The following is a 20,797-nucleotide window of genomic DNA, read 5'->3' as shown; positions in this document are numbered from 1 at the left end:
AAAATGTTTGCTTCTGTATGCATCTCCTTTTTATTTGTGCTAGAGAATGTCCAACTCGATTTGAAAATTTTTTCGAAGACATTTTATTTGCTGTGCATTTTAATAACCCCTCCCTTATATTTTTTTGAATAACATAAACACTACTCCTTAGTATTCAAATTGGATTAAGTCGGTTTTTTTTTCAAATTTTTTTCCATATGCTTACTAGAGAGTGACAGCATAGGGCGATATGGTTTCAGCGCGTCTTGACATAAAACATAGTTCTGCATCACTCAGGGAATTTTGCAAAAGCACTCAGGGAAAACCTGGAAAACTCAGGGAATTTGGAAATGTCAACTTGGTAGACACCCTGGGTGAGTTTGTCTCAGAACGATTCTCCAGTTTTCATCTATTCCAGTCAGATAGATTGAACATAAGAAGTCGGCCACAAACGATGTCTTTTCTTTGTTTGTCATTTCAGAGTAAGCGCGCGAATGATTAAATGTGATTTTTCTCTTCTGCTTCGGGAACTTGATTTGTTGCATAAAATTCACAGTGCAGCACTTTATGGTCACTTATACTTTCAGGTGCATAGATTTTCATATTTTCTGAGTATGTGGTTAGTATGAGGGTGAGGATTGCAAGGCCACGGGTGGGTACAGTGACAACTTGTAAATTAAACAAAGTGAGCACATCAAGAAAATGTTGGCATTCTTGCTTTCTTGCACCATTTTTGGGTATGCACAACTGCCAATCAATGTCGGGGTAACTGAAGTCTCCGGCAAGGATTATTGATGCTGTCGGGAATCTGTTTTGCACAAATTCCAATGAGCTGTTTAGCTTCTCAGTGAATTTGCTTGATGAAGTCGGTGGGCGATAGCAGACCCAATGGCACAAGTTGCAGATGGAAGTAATTTCACTGACACCCATAAGATCTCAAGGCATGGCTCTATTTCAATCATTTGTGCTTGCAGATGATTCTTGACAGCGATTAAACGCCTCCACCTTGACAGACAATCCTATCTTTTCTGAACATAGAAGAGTTGTTTGCTAGTTTGTGATTATCCATATCCGGAGATAACCAAGTTTCTGTGCCAAGTATTATGTTAGCAGAACACGATTCAATAAAGCCACAAAGTTTGTTTTGCTTGATTAACAGGCTCCGAAAGTTTGAGATAATAATAGATAAGGCAGTTTCAGAGCATGATTTCTTGTCACTGTACTTTCTCGGGCTTGTCAGCTCTGGGAAGTGCCATAATTTGGTTTGTCAACAAATTAACTATGTAAACCTTATTGTTAAGTATTAGTTTATCAAAGAACAGCTTGAACTTTTCTGAGGTTTCTTCTCTGTTCGAGCGAAGTCTCTGAGCTTTTTCCTTATTGGGTGCACACAATCCCCTGTTTGCTGTCCTATTCTGTGAGCGCGTTAAATTTCCCCGACTGGTATTTCATGACTGACAGTCGGCCTAGTTGGAACAAATTCATCTTAAAACTTATTGTGCGCAACAAACAGGGACGAAGAATAGAAGAAACACAAGGACGAGCGCAAGGACGAGGAAAGCGCTCGTCCTTGTGTTTCTTCTATTCTTCGTCCCTGTTTGTTGCGCACAATAAGTTTTAAGATGGTATTCCAAGGTTTCTTGACACAAAGTCTGCTACCACTTTTTCCGTATCCTTCCAGTTTTTGGGCATTTGTTCTCAGATGCCTCTAAAATTTATATTATTGCGGCACATTCAATTATTGTCAGCCACTAAATTTGACTGCTCGTGTTGTTTGGATTAAATTTGGTTTAACTTGTCTTGGGATTTCATTAGCATGGTTCCAGCTTTGTTCACATCATCAAAAAAGTTCTTGACAGCATCTGAATGTTCTTCTAGCTTAGAAAGGCATCGCTTTATGTCTGTAACGTTCATCTGAATTTCTTTCTTCTTGCTCAGGACATCTGTCTGGAATTTTTCGTTTGGTGTTGTTAGGTTCCTGACTATAGTAAGCAGTTGGTCTACCTTGTCAGGGCTGGGGTTGGTTTCAGTGTCTCCAGTGCAAAGAAGGAGATGTGTCAAAAAAAAAAAAAAACCAACCTAAGCCTGCATCCTGCACATAATTTTGCATTTAGCTGTCTTGGGTGCACCCACACAAACGAATGCATCTGTCCTACTCTGCCTTGACCACCGATGCAATCAATCTGAACGAGGTAGGTTACAACATCTACACCCATGTTATGACATAAATACTTTCTACAATTACACACAAGTAGGACCTGCAGCCGAACAAATAGATGTGTCACAAGAAATGTTGACATACTGATCTAGAATGTATTTATAAAGACAAAAAATTTGCCGCCAATCCCGCTTGGTAGCAGTCTGAAGGCTTGATATAGTGGCACATATGGCACTACACTCGGGATAATTGCACTTGCTCCGTTGGCCACGCTGTAGACTGTGCCAAGTCACTCGCTGTAGCTGCACGTGTAGCTTGATGATCAGTCACAGCTCCCACTGTTGCTGCAGCGTCAGCTGTTCCAGCACGGTATAGACGAAGAAACTTGGCATGCCGTGAACTAGAATGTACAAACAGAACCATGTAAGGGCAAGAAATTGGCCGTAAATCCCCCGATTGAAGTAGGAGTATAAATATGTAATAAATAATGAAACATAAGTATGAAAGAAAAGAAAAGAGAAAAACAAAAGGAGAAAGATACGTATAATGTATAAGTCAACTTTACACATTTTGCAAGAATGCGCACAACTCAGATTTATATAAACTAATGGCAGATTATTCTTTAAGCTTAGTAGGTAACATATTCCACAGTGAAGTTGAGACAAAATTAATGGTGAATTTTCCATAATTAGTTCTTGATTTAGGCAACAAAAAGTTATACTGTGAAGCGAATCTTGTAGAAGGGACATGGAGGAACTGACCTAGGTTAATCAGGACTATTGAGAGTTTTCCATTAACAAATTTGTAAAATAAAATGCCGAGGGAGTATTTAAGTTATCTTTGGGCAGTATGTTGTGATCGCGAAGCAACAACGAAGCATTAGCTATGGGATTGTTAAATGTCATGTACGTATAGCCCGATTGTGAATGTGCTGCAATGGGGACAAATGTGAGGAGTGTCACCCCATGTAGAGGATAGGGTAATTAAAATCACTGTGAATAAATGCGTAATTAAGTGATAGCAGTCTTTTAATATCAAAGTACTATGACCTAGCCTTTAGTAGAATTCTACTGCCACATACTGGTTTCTTCATTAGTGACTTCATTTGCGTAGTAAATTTGAGATGTCTATCCAATTTTACCCCCAGGAAGGCAGTATTGCACGAAGCAAATATTATGTAATTACCAATGTGAATAGCTGTAGCGCCAGAAATGTACCTAGTCTGCGAAGAAAAGATAACAAAATTTGACTTCGTAGTGTTAATACTTAGTCAATTACTCTGGCACCAGTACAATACATTGGCGGCGCTTTTGTTAATTTTGAATAAGAGTAGGTCTATACATTTACCTGCACTTAATATGGTAATGTCGTCAGCATAGAGTATACAATTAGATGAGTAAGAATAAGGGAAGAGCAAGATCAAGATGCAGCAGTGGCGTGGAGGTAGAACATCCGCCTCGCGTGCAAGAGCACCGTGGTTTGAATCCCGGTGCCGCACAATTTTTCACCGGATTAAAAAAAAAAAAATCTGCGTGTTGATAAAATTGCATAAACAGGCCTGGAGTGTGGCCTGATCCCGGCGACCAGAACTGGTAACGCACTCCCTCACCAGAGCAGGATTGGCCACCCTGCTGCAGTACTTGGCCACAGCCTCCTATATCAACACAACAACCAAACCCCGGCCCTCAGTCCCCAGCAGCTGCGAAGCAACTCACCACGGCGGCGGTCAGACCTGCGACGCAGCAGAGGGTGCTAAGAATCCCTGTTTCTGGACAGGCCGCCATTGGAATCTGAACCTGGTAACGTTTAACGCTAGAACGTAATCTGGTGAGGCGAATCTAGCAGTGCTATTGGAGGAAATAGAGGGCAGCAAATGGGATATAATAGGGCTCAGTGAAGTTAGGAAGACGAAAGAAGCATATACAGTGCTGAAAAGTGGGCATGTCTTGTGCTACTGGGGTTTAGCAGAGAGACGAGAACTAGGAGTCGGATTCCTGATTAATAAGGATATAGCTGGTAACATACAGATCTTATAGTAATAACGAGAGGGTGGCACGTCTTGCTGTGAAACTTAATAAGAGGTACAAATTGAAGGTCGTGCAGGTCTACGCCCCTACACCCAGTCATGATGACCAGGAAGTCGAAAGCTTCTATGAAGATGTAGAATCGGCGATGGGTAAAGTCAAAACAAAATACACTATACTGATGGGCAACTTCAATGCCAGGGTAGGCAAGAAGCAGGCTGGAGACAAGTCAGTGGGGTAATATGGCATAGGCTCTAGGAATAGCAGGGGAGAGTTATTAGTAGAGTTTGCAGAACAGAATAATATGCGACTAACCCCTACACCCAGTCATGATGACCAGGAAGTCGAAAGCTTCTATGAAGATGTAGAATCGGCGATGGGTAAAGTCAAAACAAAATACACTATACTGATGGGCAACTTCAATGCCAGGGTAGGCAAGAAGCAGGCTGGAGACAAGTCAGTGGGGTAATATGGCATAGGCTCTAGGAATAGCAGGGGAGAGTTATTAGTAGAGTTTGCAGAACAGAATAATATGCGAATAATGAATACCTTCTTGTGCAAGCGGGATAGCCGAAAGTGGAGGTGGAGGAGCCCGAATGGCGAGACTAGAAATGAAATAGACTTCATGCTCTGCGCTAACCCTGGCATCATACAAGGTGTGGACATGCTCGGCAAGGTGCACTGCAGTGACCATAGGATGGTAAGAACTCGAATTAGCCTAGATTTGAGGAGGAAACGGAAGAAACTGGTGCATAAGACACCAATAAATGTGTTAGTGGTAAGAGGGAAAATAGAGGAATTTTGGATCAAGTTACAGAACAAGTATTCGGCTTTAACTCAGGGAGAGGACCTTAATGTTAAAGCAATGAACGACAATCTTATGGGCATCATTAAGGAGTGTGCCATAGAAGTTGGTGGTAACTTCGTTAGACAGGATACTGGTAAGCTATTGCAGGAGACAAAAGATCTGATTAAAAAATGCGAATGTATGAAAGCCTTTAACTCTATTGCTAGAATAGAACTGGAAGAATTTTTTAAGTTAATCAACAAGCGTAAGATAGCTGATTAAAGAAGTATAATATTAGAATTGAGCATGCTCTCAGGAACAGAGGAAGCCTAAAAGCAGTGAAGAAAAAAACTAGGAATAAGCAAGAATTAGATGTATGCGTTAAGAGACAAAGCCGGCAATATAATTACTAATATGGATGAGATAGTTCGAGTGGCTGAGGAGTTCTATAGAGATCTGTACAGCACCAGTGGCACCCACAATGATAATGGAAGAGAGAATAGCCTAGAGGAATTCAATATCCCACAGGTAACGCCGGAACAAGTAAAGAAAGCCTTGGGAGCTATGCAAAGGCAGAAGGCCGCTGGGGAGGATCAGGTAACAGCAGATTTGTTGAAGGATGGTGGGCAGATTGTTCTAGAAAAACTGGCCACCCTGTATACGCAATGCCTCCTGACTTCGAGCTTACCAGAATCTTGGAAGAATGCTAACATCATCGTAATCCATAAGAAAGGGGACGCCAAAGACTTGAAAAATAATAGATCGATCGGCTTACTGTCCGTTGCCTACAAAGTATTTACTAAGGTAACTGCAAATAGATTTAGCAACACCCTAGACTTCTGTCAACCAAAGGACCAGGCAGGATTCCGTAAAGGCTACTCAACAATAGACCATACTCACACTATCAATCAGGTGATAGAAAAATGTGCGGAATACAACCAACCTTTATTATTTAAAAACGTTTTGTGCGCAAACAGACAGGGACAAACAAAAGGGTAGCATAAGGACGAGCGCTTTCTAACAACTGGTTTTATTTTCGAAGAACTTCCTGCTTAAATAGCCACAGATATGCGCGATCTAGTCAAACAGAGCACGTCTATAGTGCATATAACTTGAGATGAAATGCCGTCGTCCAAAGCCACCTGGTCAACATAAAAACATCAAGGCACATGTAACGAGCACTTACAATAAAAATACGTACAGATGTGATGACAACAGCGAATTTTCTTTATCCAGCAATGAAACAGAAGGATGGCTGATGCATTTTTTCTTTTGTTGTTCAATCCAGTGCGCTTCCACAATTTCTCTCGCGGTTTGATTCTTATGCTTATACAAAATTACGGTGCTACTAAGACACGGTGAGCAATTGTGTTCTTGACAATGCATAGCCAAATGCGTACCAGGGCGACCTTTTAGACTGGATAAGTGTTCCCTTAGTCTCATGTTGATGCATCTCGAAGTCTGCCCTACGTATACCTGACCACACATCATAGGAATCTGATAAACAACGTTTTTCATGCAATCAACAATTTGGTTTTTACGCGGGTGTCTAACGCTACATTCATTCTTTGCATCATCCTTACTCTCGAACTTACTTTTTACCCTAGAACACACACTACCTATTTTGTTTCTAGCCGAAAATATCACTTTTGCTTTGTAACTACCAGCCACCTTTTTTAAGCCTGTGTGAAAAGCTATGCACATATGGAATCACTGAAACCTTGGAAGCTATATCCTTCTGCCTTTGATTCTTTGTGCATAGCTCTTCATCCTGTTTAAGTTATTTCATTAGTCTATCGCATGATCACAGCGAGTGGGTACCCAGCCTTTCTCAACCGATCAACTTGCTCAAGAAATGCAAAGTTTACAGTATGGTAACATGACTTCATCAACGCTGACGGGAAACATGGAATGACTATTCCATTCTTCACAAGCCTGGAATCATTTGAGGCATAGTTCATTAGCGGTTTTCCAGCTCGGGGCGAGAATGACCAACACACATGTTCCGGTAGAAATTCCAACTTGACATTAAGAAACTGCAGCTTATTATCTACTGGTAATACACTCTGGCCCTTCAAGTTTCTCCTCTCACACCGCCGTGTGACCCAACATTTTACCAGAGTATTCATCCCAACCTCACTCCAGCGCAGTACGCCCAGATCATCCATCTTCTAGACCGCTTTCGCACGTCATTCGACCTACAACAATCTCACTTAGGCCATACTTCCACTGTTGTCCATCACATCGACACCGGCAACCATGCGCCCTTACGCCACAGGCCGTATCGTGTATCCGCCACGGAGCGTAGCGTGATTGCTGAGCAAATTGCAGACATGCTCCAACGCGGTGTCATACAACCTTCGCACAGTCCCTGGGCTTCTCCTGTAGTGCTGGTGAAAGAGAAAGATGGCACAATTCGCTTTTGCATGGACTACCGGCAACTTAATAAGATCCACACGCAAGGACGTTTATCCGCTACCCCGTATTGACAACGCGCTACACTGCCTCCAAGGCGCCGAATTCTACTCATCCTTAGACTTACGATCCGGATACTGGCAAGTGCCAGTGGCTGAGTCAGACCGTCCGAAAACGGCCTTCATCACACCTGACGGTTTATTTAAATTCACCGTGATGCCATTTGGCCTGTGTAATGCGCCTGCCACATTTGAAAGAATGATGGACAACATCTTGCGCGGCCTCAAATGGCAGATATGCCTGTGTTATCTGGACGACATCGTTATCTTTTCACTGGACTTTCCTTCCCACTTACTTGGACTTGAACGCGTCCTAAAGTGCATCGCCGATGCTGGCCTCCAGCTTAACTTGAAGAAGTGTCACTTCGCTGCCCGGCAGCTGGTCATCCGCGGCCATGTCGTGTCGAAAGAAGGTGTACTCCCTGATCCGGGGAAACTACAAGCTGTTGCCCAGTTTTCCTGACCAGCGACTTTGAAAGAACTGTGCAGCTTCATTGGATTAGCGTCATACTTTCGCCGTTTCATCCGCAATTTTGCCACTATAATAGCACCTTTAACGCAGCTTCTTCATGGTGGCCACAACCTCTCAACCTGGTCACCGAATTGCGATGCCGCCTTCACAAAGCTGCGTCGTCTCTTGACGTCACCACCAATCCTGCGCCATTTTGACCCATGTGCTCCAACTGAAATACACACGGATGCCAGTGGCGTTGGCCTTGGGGCCGTTCTTGCTCAGAGATAGGCTGGCTTCGATGAGTACGTCGTTGCCTTCGCCAGTCGTGCACTCACTAAACCTGAATCGAAATATTCTGTCACAGATAAGGAATGCCTGGCTATAATTTAGGCCATAACCAAATTCTGTCCGTATCTTTATTGCCGCCCGTTTGACGTCATAACTGATCACCATTCGCTGTGCTGGCTATCGTCCTTAAAAGAACCATCCAGTTGTCTTGCTCGATGGGCCCTTCGACTGCAGGAGCATGACATTCGTGTGCTGTATCGTTCCGGCCGAAAACATTCGGATGCGGATGCCTTGTCTCGTTCGCCACTAACAAACGAGGCTAGCTTCCCGAAGGCCTCATTGTCCGAGTCTTCCCTTGCTGCCACGGACATTCTTCTGGAGCAGAAGAAAGACCCATGGATTGTGTCCATGCTGCGTTTTTTGTCCAGCCCATCAACACCCACTACCAATCGTGCATTACGTCGCCAAGCACATCACTTCTCCATTTGCAATGGGCTCTTGTACCGTTGCAACTACCTCCCGGACGGCCGCAAATGGTTGCTTGGCATCCCACGACACCTGCGTTCGGATATTTGCGCAGCGTTCCATGACGATCCCCACTGTGCGCATGCAGGGGTACTGAAGACATACGCGCGTCTACGCCTTCGTTACTACTGGCGGGGGATGTATCGATTCATCCATCATTATGTCCGCTCCTGTCTGGTTTGCCAATGCCGTAAAGATCCCCCTCGTCGTTCAACCGCCCCATTGCAGCCTTTGCCTTGCCCAGCACATGCTTTTGATCGAGTAGGCATGGACATTTATAGACCTCTGCCAACCACATCAGATGGCAATCGCTGGGTAATCGTGGCCATCGACCAGCTTGCGCGCTATGCGGAAACTTCCCCTTTGTCCAGCGCTTCTGCACGTGACGTCGCCTGGTTTCTCCTGCACCACATCATTTTTCGCCATGGAGCTCCCAGTGACAGAGGCCGTGTCTTCCTCTCCGACGTCATCGAGGTTCTCCTCAAAGAATGCCGCATCATTCATTGCACCACTACTGCGTATCATCGGCAGACTAATGGCATGACCGAGCGCTTTAATCGCACTCTTGGTGACATGCTGGCCATGTACGTTGCATCCGACCAAACCAAATGGGTCCATATTCTACCTTTTCTGACCTACGCTTACAACACCACCACGCAGACTACCACGGGATTTTCGCCCTTCTTTCTCCTGTACGGACGCGAACCTTTTTCCACAATGGATACTACCCTTCCGTACTGCCCTGACTCCACGGAAACAACTACCCTATCCGAAGCTGCTGCACATGCAGAAGAGTGTCGCAAGCTTTCCCGTATATTTACATCAGAAGACCAGCAACGCCAGAAGCACCAGCGAGAAAGTTCCAATGCTCCTGTATCCTATGCTCCTGGCTCACTAGTGTGGCTTTGGGTTCCAGCCTCTACCACTGGACTGTCACCGAAGCTCGCGTCGAAGTACCAAGGCCCATACCGCGTGATCAACCAAACGTCTCCAGTCAACTATATTGTGGAACCCCTCGAGCTACCTTTGGATCATCACCATCGTGGACGCGAAATTGTGCATGCCCAGCGTCTCAAGCCCTACTGTGATCCGCCTGTGCTGTCCTACCCGTAGGTTGCCGGGATGGCTTCCTTTTCCGTGGGGGAGATAACTGTACTGTAAAAGAGGGAGTGGTACGGCTGTGGCTAGGAGAGAGACAACGACGACGAGAAAGAACAACCTTGTTTCGGTGCTCGGTCGGCTACACTACCTCTCGCTGCTCCAACGTTCTAGTCGCGAACGCTTACTGCTCAAAGTGCTTCGCGGCAGGTTAATAATACTTGTGAGAACATCTGAGATTAGGTGGGCAATTAGCTTGATGTGGTTTGAATGCATATTATCAAGACCTGCACTTGTTTTTACATTTCTTATAGTGTTTTCTATTTCCTGTGGTGTGGTTGGAAAAAGATAGAATGAGTGAGGTAGGTGTCGTGATAAATTGTTATATTGCGTTGGTGTATGCAAATCGCTGCTAAAGAAAAATTCTGCAAAAGCATCAGCAATGTCTTGTGAAGAGGTGTAAGCGCTGTCGTTATGAATCATTTCCTTGAAATTATCGCGATCGTTTCGCCTATTAAAAAACTCATTCACTATCTTCCATTTCTTACTACTGTCTCTTCCACATTCTAATAATTTTTTCTCATAATGAAGTTTTGAGCTTTTTTTAGCTCGATAGCAAGAAAGTTGGAAAATTTTTTGTACCTCTTAGTCAAATTGCTGTTAAATGGCTGTAATTTTGTTTTCTTGTACGGATTGTCTTTTTTCCGCATCAAGGCTAGAAGCTTATCTGACAGCCAAGGATTCTGTGGGGACGCAAACTTCTTTTTGCATTTCACTTTGCGGGTGTGGCAGTCAAAATAAGATTTAAGTACCGATACAAAGAACGAGAAGGCCGTTGGTACATCTTTCATATCTGCTATAGAGGACCAATCAGCTTGGCTTAGTGAATAAATGAAATTTTATTTGTTAAGTGTCGGCTTTGTGTAAGTGGCTTTGACAGTCTTCATTATTCTGAAAGCGTAGAACTATAGGGTAGTGATCAGTCAGATTTTGTAACAGGACCCCTGCGTCTGGTGGAGACAGCAAATTGGAAAGCGCATGATCGATTATTGTACCATCTGTGTAGTTAGTGCACCTTGTAGGCACTTCTATTAAGCATTCGTAACCGAAGCTATTGAAACAATATGAATATTGTAAGGTGTATGCAGGTGAGCTGTCTGCGAGGTTAATGTTAATATCGCCTATAATTATCACATTTTTTATTCTCGTCTGCAAGGATATTTAGCATGTCATGAAGCATGGCGCAGAAATCATTCATAGATGATGAAGGCGAGCGATATACACAACCTATTATTAGATTTTTGTTGTCTGCAATAGTAAAGTCACTTTTAAGTTCGCCCCACACTGATTCACAGTCACGTACGCCGAGAAGAAGGTCGTGCCTTCTTTTTTATGTAACAGTACTAAATATATAGAGTGCGGCACTGCCATGACAGCTATATGGACGATTTGAGTATTCTGCTTCATAGTTAGGAAAGCAAAACAGGTTCTTGTCGTGGTCACTTAGCCAAGTTTCCGAGATTCCAATTATTGAGCATGAGAATTGAAGTGTCGCAATCAAATTTGAAAAGTCATCATAGTGTCTGTGTATGCTTCGTGCGTTAAAATGAACGATAGATTTTTGATTATTGGACATATAATTATTTAGCTCATTACTTGTCAAATATGATGACATTGTGAATTTGTGTGGTGATGCGATTTCTCAAAGGCGAAAGTAGCTAAGTGATCACAGAAAGGTCCGCCTCCGTGACGATCCGAAAAACTCGGCTGCCAGTTGTTTTGCGAGCCTTTATTTGGCAGTTGTCAGTCCATAAGAATTGCCATTTCTTAGATTTTTTAGTGTTAAGGCCTTAGAGAAGAGGGCCTTATTTTCAGGTGTTAGGTGGTCATTTACGTACAGTGGCGTGTATTTGCTTACTGATAAGCCAATGTTACCTAGAGTTAGCCACGCTTTCTTTGCTTAGAACGACAGAAAGCTGAGCTAGTTGGTAAGGATTCATTATGCAAAATAGAAGTGAGGCGTGCAGACAGGACACAAGAGTAGAGAAGTGGACAACACGAACGCCGACTATCAACTGAAGGGAGCACTGAGGCGAAAAATGAAAGAAGACACAAAACTCATCTGCGCATGCTCAGGAATGGTAACACCACGTGTCAATCGGGTACACGTGCTGGTCTACGTGAGAGATAACTGTTAAGGCACTTAATCTCTTCCTTATGTAAAGTAATCGAAGGCTGACTCACGCACGCACTTCCACCATTATAGATATGCCATGCCTCTACCATAAGACGCGTATCTTCATTCTTATGCCTGTACAGTATCGCGCATTCATCTAACTTTGGCTTGCAGTTACAATCTCGGCAATGTAGCGAAAGATTAGAAGGCGATCCACCGGTTAACGACCTTTTATGCTCTATTAGCCTCTGATTGATACACCGTCCCGTTTGCCCTACGTAGAACTGGCCACAGCTAAGGGGAATTTGATATACCACACCCATACGACATTCTGTAAAACTGTTGTTCTTATTGTGCTTCACTGGACAAATATCTGTTCGTTTTTTGCCTTTAACCCGCTCCTTTTTATTCTGTACGGCAGCGCATATCTTACCTAGCTTATTGGGAGCAGTGAAAGCAACATTAACATCATATCTACTAGCAACTTTTTTAAGCCTGTGCGACACTGAATGAATATACGGAATAGCCACTACTCTTTTTTTGCGATTACTGCTTTCTGTAATTATGTCCGTCCCCCTCGAAACCGACTTCTTTAGGCGCTCAGCTACAGTGGCCACCACTACATTAGGATAACCTGCTTCTAATATGCGCCGGACCTGCGGAAAAACGGAATTGCCATGTCGTGCCTTAAGTCTTCCCTCACAAGATCTTGCATGCACAAAATGAGCGCCACTTTTAATGCGCAGGTCCGGCGCCTATTAGAAGCAGGTTATCCTAATGTAGTGGTGGCCACTGTAGCTTAGCGCCTAAAGAAGTCGGTTTCGAGGGGGACGGACGTAATTGCAGAAAGCAGTAATCGCAAAAAAAGAGTAGTGGCTATTCCGTATATTCATTCAGTGTCGCACATGCTTAAAAAAGTTGCTAGTAGATATGATGTTAATGTGGCTTTCACTGCTTCCAATAAGCTAGGTAAGATATGCGCTGCCGTACAGAATAAAAAAGAGCGGGTTAAAGGCAAAAAACGAACAGATATTTGTCCAGTGAAGCACAATAAGAACAACAGTTTTACAGAATGTCGTATGGGTGTGGCATATCAAATTCCCCTTAGCTGTGGCCAGTTCTACGTAGGGCAAACGGGACGGTGTATCAATCAGACGCTAATGGAGCATAAAAGGTCGTTAACCGGTGGATCGCCTTCTAATCTTTCGCTACATTGCCGAGATTGTAACTGCAAGCCAAAGTTAGATGAATGCGCGATACTGTACAGGCATAAGAATGAAGATACGCGTCTTATGGTAGAGGCATGGCATATCTATAATGGTGGAAGTGTGTGCGTGAGTCAGCCTTCGATTACTTTACATAAGGAAGAGATTAAGTGCCTTAACAGTTATCTCTCACGTAGACCAGCACGTGTACCCGATTGACACGTGGTGTTACCATTCCTGAGCATGCGCAGATGAGTTTTGTGTCTTCTTTCATTTTTCGCCTCAGTGCTCCCTTCAGTTGATAGTCGGCGTTCGTGTTGTCCATTTCTCTACTCTTGTGTCCTGTCTGCACGCCTCACTTCTATTTTGCATAATGCTTTCTTTGCTTTGGTCACGAAGCCAGACTTTTTCATTCGCGAGATAAAACGGGCAATGACATTTTTGTTGTTGTTAGATTTGGTAGGCACATGGTGAACCACGTCGAGATCATCTGGTGATACTGGGCAACCAATTTTGTCACCAATGCTTTGCATTACCACCAGGCAGTCTTCTCCTTGTGTACAAGGAACACCTTTCGCCTCGACGTTGTTCAGCCTCGAGTGCTGTTCTAGATCGCTCACTTTTTTTGTGAGCATACTGTTGCTAGCTTTTAGAGCGTTATTTTCAGCTACCAGTGTAGCCTTTTCATCCTTCATTTCCTCTACCAGATTGTTGAGCAATTCCACCCTGGCCGCCAAATTATCTATTTATTTTTTCATTTCAACCACATCTAATTCTGAAGTGCTCATCTTTAGTAAGAATTTTCCATACACGTCATCAAGAAACTCGGAAGTCAAATTTTCAAGCTTGGATTCAAGTTGCTCCACTCATTTTGCGAGTTCTGCGTTTGTGGGCATTGCGTTCGGGACAACAGACCGTGGTTTAGGAGGCACAAGAAAAAAGTTGCTGTAAATAATAAAACTAAATTGAATGGGTTCTTGCGCAGATAAATACGCTCCGCAGAATTCTGGCAGCAGCTGCGGTGACACAGGCAATAGCACTAAAAGATAATGAGCTTATGACAAACCTGCAGATGCAAAGTAGCTTGGTTATTGCGTGTGCTTGCTGTCGCAACCGCTGCCAGAATGAGCACCCGCTGTTGTCGTGGTTGCTTATATACTCCTGGTGTATGCTAGGCGCAGGCGCAGCAGTATCTCCGGTGGGCCAGGTAAGATGACTCGTGTCTTGGTACGTCCTCCAGGAAAGGGTCAAGACAAGTGGTACTTGATTGCACGAAACCGGGAGTGCAGGAAACCAGAGGGGTGGCCGATGATGCTATCCTGCAGATGCAAAGTAACTTAGTTATTGCGCGTGCTTGCTGTCTCAACCGCTGCCAGAATCACAGGCTGTTTTTCAATATTAGGTGGGATACTTAACTGAGTGAACACAGGGTAGTGGTCAGTTATAGGTAGATCAATAACAGCAGCATTAGGAGGGGCAATAAGATTAGATAATATATAGTCTATAAGAGTACCTTGTCTGTCGAAAGTGCAACACATTGGAACAATTAATAGACATTCATAGCCACATCCGTTGATGCAGGTAACATATCCAGTGATGGATGTGGCGGACCAGTCTGGAAGATTAATATTTAGGTCTCCTAATATGATGATGTTTTCTTGTTCTAATGATAGCTTATGCAAAGTTTCGCCCAAAGCCAAACAGAACTCATTAACAGATGATGAGGGTGATCTGTATATGTAAGCCACAACCAAGTTCTATCTCGAAAAAAGTATGATTAATGCACTTCGATCCAAACGGATTCACTTTTAAGAATGTTTAGGGCCAAGCCAAATCTCCAGTGATGTTGGAAGTTTAAAGAAATGAAAACAGCTGCACCACTGTGATTGCTTTCACTGTGATGACAATCATCATCATCATCAGCCTGGTTACGCCCACTGCAGGGTAAAGGCCTCTCCCATACTTCTCCAACTACCTGGTCAAGTCCTAATTGTGGCTATGTTGTCCCACAAACTTCTTAATCTCATCTGTCCACCTAACTTTCTGCCGTCCCCTGCTACGCTTCCCTTCCCTTGGAATCAGTTCGTAACCCTTAATGACCATCGGTTATCTTCCCTCCTCATTGCATGTCCTGCCTATGTCCATTTCTTTTTCTTGATTTCAACTAAGATGTCATTAACTCGCATTTGTTCCCTCATCCAATCTGCTCTTTTCTTATCCCTTAACTAATGTTATACCTATCATTCTTCTTTCCATAGCTCGTTGCGTCGTCCTTAATTTAAGTAGAACCCTTTTCCTAAGCCTCCAGGTTCCTGCCCTGTACGTGAGTACTGGTAAGACGCAACTGTTATACACTTTTCTCTTGAGAGATAATGGCAACCTGCTGTTCATGATCTGAGAATGCCTGCCAAACCCCAAACGCACCCCAGCCCATTCTTATGCTTCTGGTTATTTCACTTTCATGATCCAGATCTGCGGTCGCTACCTGTCTTAAGTAGATGTACCTTCCCTTACCACTTCCAGTACTTCGCAACCTATCGCAAACTGCTGTTCTCTTCCGAAACTATTAAATATTACTTTAGTTTTCTGCAGATTCATTTTTAGACCCACTCTTCTACTTTGCCTCTCCAGGTCAGTGAGCATGCATTGCAATAGGTCCCCTGAGTTACTAAGCAAGGCAATATCATCAGCGAATTGCAAGTTACTAAGGTACTCACCATTAACTTTTATCCCCAATTCTTCCCAATCCAGGTCTCTGAATACCTCCTGTAAACACGCTGTGAATAGCATTGGAGAGATCGTATCTCCCTGCCTGACGCCTTTCTTTACTGGGATTTTGTTGCTTTCTTTATGGAGGACTACGGTGGCTGTGGAGCCGCTATAGATATCTTTCAGTATTTTTACATACGGCTCGTCTACACCCTGATTCTGTAATGCCTCCAGGATAGGGGAGGTTTCGACAGATTCAAACGCTTTCTCGTAATCAATGAAAGCGATATATAAGGGTTGGTTATATTCCGCGCATTTCTCTATCACCTGATTGATAGTGTGAATATGGTCTGTTGTTGAGTAGCGTTTACGGAATCCTGCCTGGTCCTTTGCTTGACAGAAGTCTAAGGTGTTCCTGATTCTATTTGCGATTACCTTAATAAATAGCTTGTAGGCAAATGACAGTAAGCTGATCGGTCTATAATTTTTAAAGTCTTTGACGTCCCCTTTCTTATGGATCAGGATTATATTAGCGTTCTTCCAAGATTCCGGTACGCTCGATGTCATGAGGCATTGCGTATACAGGGTGACCAGTTTCTCTAGAATAATCTGCCCACCATCCTTCAACAATTCTGCTGTTACCTGATCCTCCCCAGCTGCCTTCCCCCTTTGCATATCTCCCAAGGCTTTCTTTACTTGTTCCGGCGTTACTTGTGGGATATCAAATTCCTCTAGACTATTCTCTCTTCCATTATCGTTGTCGGTGCCACTGGTACTGTACAAATCTCTATAGAACTCCTCAGCCACTTGAGCTATCTCATCCATATTAGTAATGATATTGCCGGTTTTGTCTCTTAATGCATACATGTGATTCTTGCCTATTCCTAGTTCCTTCTTCACTGATTTTAAGCTTCCTCCGTTCCTGCGAGCGTGTTGAGTTCGATCCATATTATACTTCCTTATGTCAGCGGTCTTACGCTTGTTCATTAACTTGGAAAGTTCTGCCAGTTCTATTCTAGCTGTAGGGTTAGAGGCTTTCATACGTTGGCGTTTCTTGATCAGATCTTTCGTCTCCTGCGACAGCTTACTGGCATCCTGTCTAACAGAGTTACCACCGACTTCTATTGCAGAATCCTTAATGATGCACATAAGATTGTCGTTCATATCTTCAACATTTAGGTCCTCTTCCTGAATTAAAGCCGAATACCTGTTCTGTAGCTTGATCTGCAATTCCTGTATTTTCCCTCTTACCTCTAACTCATTGATCGGCTTCTTATGTGCCAGTTTCTTCCGTTTCCTCCTCAAGTCTAGGCAAATTCGAATTCTTACCATCCTATGGTAACTGCAGTGCACCTTGCCGAGCATGTCCACATTTTGTATGATGCCAGGGTTGGCGCAGAGTATAAAGTCTATTTCATTTTTAGTCTCGCCATTCCGGCTCCTCCACGTCCACTTTCGGCTGACATTACTCTGAGTGATATGAATGGAAGCTATACAGATTTTTGTCACGTGCATATAGCCACGCTTTACTCACGCAACTAACCAAGAAGCGTGGATGGTAAGAGGGAAAATAGAGGAATTGCAGATCAAGCTACAGAACGGGTATTCGGCTTTAATTCAGGAAGAGGACCTAAATGTTGAAGATATGAACGGCAATCTTATGGGCATCATTAAGGATACTGCAATAGAAGTCGGTGGTAACCCCGTTAGACAGGATGCCAGTAAGCTGTCGCAGGAGACGAAAGATCTGATCAAGAAATGCCAACGTATGAAAGCCTCTAACCCTACAGCTAGAATAGAACTGGCAGAACTTTCCAAGTTAATGAACAAGCGTAAGACCGCTGACATAAGGAAGTATAATATGGATCGAACTCAACACGCTCGCAGGAACGGCGGTAGCTTAAAATCAGTGATGAAGAAACTAGGAATAGGCAAGAATCACATGTATGCATTAAGAGACAAAACCGGCAATATCATTACTAATATGGATGAGATAGCTCAAGTGGCTGAGGAGTTCTATAGAGATTTGTACAGTACCAGTGGCACCGACAACGATAATGGAAGAGAGTATAGTCTAGAGGAATTTGACATCCCACAAGTAATGCCGGAACAAGTAAAGAAAGCCTTGGGAGATATGCAAAGGGGGAAGGCAGATGGGAAGGATCAAGTAACAGCAGATTTATTGAAGGATGGTGGGCAGATTGTTCTAGAAAAACTGGCCAACCTGTATATGCAATGCCTCATGACCTTGAGCTTACCAGAATCTTGGAAGAACGCTAACATCATCGTAATCCATAAGAAAGGGGACGCCAAAGACTTGAAAAATTATAGATCGATCGGCTTACTGTCCGTTGCCTACAAAGTAGTATTTACTAAGGTAACTGCAAATAGATTCAGGAACACCCTAGACTTCTGTGAAGCAAAGGACCAGGCAGGATTCCGTAAAGGCTACTCAACAATAGACCATATTCACACTATCAATCAGGTGATAGAGAAATGCGCGGAATATAACCAACCCTTATATATCGCTTTCATTGATTACGAGAAAGCGTTTGATTTTGTCGAAACCTCCCCTGTCCTGGAGGCATTACAGAATCAGGGTGTAGACAAGCCATATGTAAAAATACTGAAAGATATCTATAGCGGCTCCACAGCCACCGTAGTCCTCCATAAAGAAAGCAACAAAATCCCAATAAAGAAAGGCGTCAGGCAGGGAGATACGATCTCTCCAATGCTATTCACAGCGTGTTTACAGGAGGTATTCAGAGACCTGGATTGAGAAGAATTGGGGATAAAAGTTAATGGAGAGTACCTTAGTAACTTGCGATTCGCTGATGATATCGCCTTGCTTAGTAACTCTCAGGGGACCAATTGCAATGCATGCTCACTGACCTGGAGAGGCAAAGTAGAAGAGTGGGTCTAAAAATGAATCTGCAGAAAACTAAAGTAATGTTTAACAGTCTCGGAAGAGAATAGCAACTTACAATAGGTAGCTAGGCACTGGAAGTGGTAAGAAAATACATCTACTTAGGGCAGGTAGTGACGGCAGATCGGGATTATGAGACGGAAATAATCAGAAGAATAAGAATGGGCTGGGGTGCGTTTGGCAGGCATTCTCAGATCATGAACAGCAGGTTGCCATTATCCCTCAAGAGAAAAGTGTATAATAGCTGTGTCTTACCAGTACTCACCTACGGGGCAGAAACCTGGAGGCTTACAAAAAGGGTTCTACTTAAATTGAGGACGACGCAACAAGCTATGGAAAGAAGAATGATGGGTGTAACGTTGAGGGATAAGAAAAGAGCAGATTGGGTGAGGGAACAAATGCGAGTTAATGACATCTTAGTTGAAATCAACAAAAAGAAATGGGCATAAGCAGGACATGTAATGAGGAGGGAAGATAACCGATGGTCATTAAGGTGTTACGGACTGGATTCCAAGGGAAGGGAAGCGTAGCAGGGGGTGGCAGAAAGTTAGGTGGGCAGATGAGATTAAGAAGTTTGCAGGGATGACATGACCAGAATTAGTACATCACCATGGTTGTTGAAGAAGTGTGGGAGAGGCCTTTGCCCTGCAGTGGGCGTAACAAGGCTGATGATGATGTTGATAATGATGATATAGCCACGTTTTACTCGCACAACTAACCGAGAAGCGTGGACAAATAGATGATTACAGACTAGCAATATCGTCGAGCTTTATTTTACAGGCTGCACGGAATAAAATGGATGAGCACTCTATCATATAATGAAAACTGTGATTCAAGCTAAGCAGGTGTGAAATATCATTTCGTTTCATGTCATTTTCATTTTATTGCTACTCTTGCCATACAAGTTATTGCCATAATATAATCAGGCCATATATATGCCAAAGTATGCCAAAGTATATGGCCAAAGTATGCCATATTAATAAACAGTGTAAAAAAAGCTTACAGGGAAGCTAGGTGAAAATTGCAAGGTGGGCATCGTACGTTATGCAAAAGATGCAATTAGAGAAAAATTGACATCAGGATGCATGAAAGAGGGTTATGGCAAAAAATGACAAAAGGCCACATTGAAAAATGCTGTTTTCTTTTGGTTTATTGCTGCCGGGGTAGGAGGTGTTCGATTCGCTATTGGTCCCACTTTATTTCAGGCTGGAGTTTAATAATAATAAAAAAAAGAAATCTGGCAGTCATTGTGTCTGAATGTTTAATTGCAGTTGTACGTAAACATTGAGCTAGAGTGATAGTCAGCATTTTAAGGATACCTGTGTCTGGCATAACAGCTGAACACTTCTTCCGCAAGAATTTAAACATGTTCTCTGGTTTCAGGAGAGCCTGGAGAAAGTGCTGGCACAGCTACCCGTGGTGAGTTTTCATAGCAGTCGCTGAAATTCTTCTGAGGGAACACAATTTTGCTTAAAACTGTCCAGCATAGCCCATTTCATGATGAATGTTGACATTGATGCAATTAGAATTGAAGCAATGTAGTTGCAGATCGAATTGCCAATGGCGAAGCATGTTCAGCTGGGCTCCTTGCACATGCTTCCAGCTGCACATCTAGCGGCACTGAGTCTATGCGCGGTACGGCTCTTATTTCGTCTAGCACCGAAGAAATTTTAAAGGGTCTTCGGCTGAATTGGCAGTAGTGTTCTATACTACTAAAGCTGCTGGGCTGGTAAATGTCTAATTTTTATATTAGTAGCCTTTCAATTGCGTGTACACCTTGTGGTTAGCCACTGTAAGTGCCAGCAGCTGCATGTGCCGCCCAATCTCGGAGGTCATGCTGAGTCATGCATCACTTCCGGCAATTGGTTCTGGCGGCGCATTTTTTTTTTTTCAGTTTTCTTATCAGAAACGCTACTTTTGTGAGCCTTTTGTGATGTTTAGTGAGTGAGCCACTTGGATATACAAAAAAAATTTTCATGGAGGCTGTCATAGGA

General features: G+C 43.4%; 1 protein-coding gene across 4 annotated transcripts in view; it reads left to right on the top strand.

The window, feature by feature from the left end:
* Window positions 1-20,797, top strand: part of LOC139054908 (U2 small nuclear ribonucleoprotein auxiliary factor 35 kDa subunit-related protein 2-like) — a 303,026-nt gene that overhangs the window by 70,780 nt on the left and 211,449 nt on the right. For all 4 annotated transcript variants that reach the window (XM_070532645.1, XM_070532644.1, XM_070532646.1 and 1 more), the window contains exon 5: window positions 20,187-20,222. In XM_070532645.1, the coding sequence (XP_070388746.1) occupies window positions 20,187-20,222 (36 nt within the window). The remainder of the gene's footprint in view (window positions 1-20,186; window positions 20,223-20,797) is intronic.

This window comes from Dermacentor albipictus, chromosome 1 (assembly GCF_038994185.2).
Source record: "Dermacentor albipictus isolate Rhodes 1998 colony chromosome 1, USDA_Dalb.pri_finalv2, whole genome shotgun sequence".
Classification (NCBI taxonomy): Eukaryota; Metazoa; Arthropoda; class Arachnida; order Ixodida; family Ixodidae; genus Dermacentor; species Dermacentor albipictus.
This window is presented reverse-complemented; position numbering and strand designations above follow the sequence as displayed.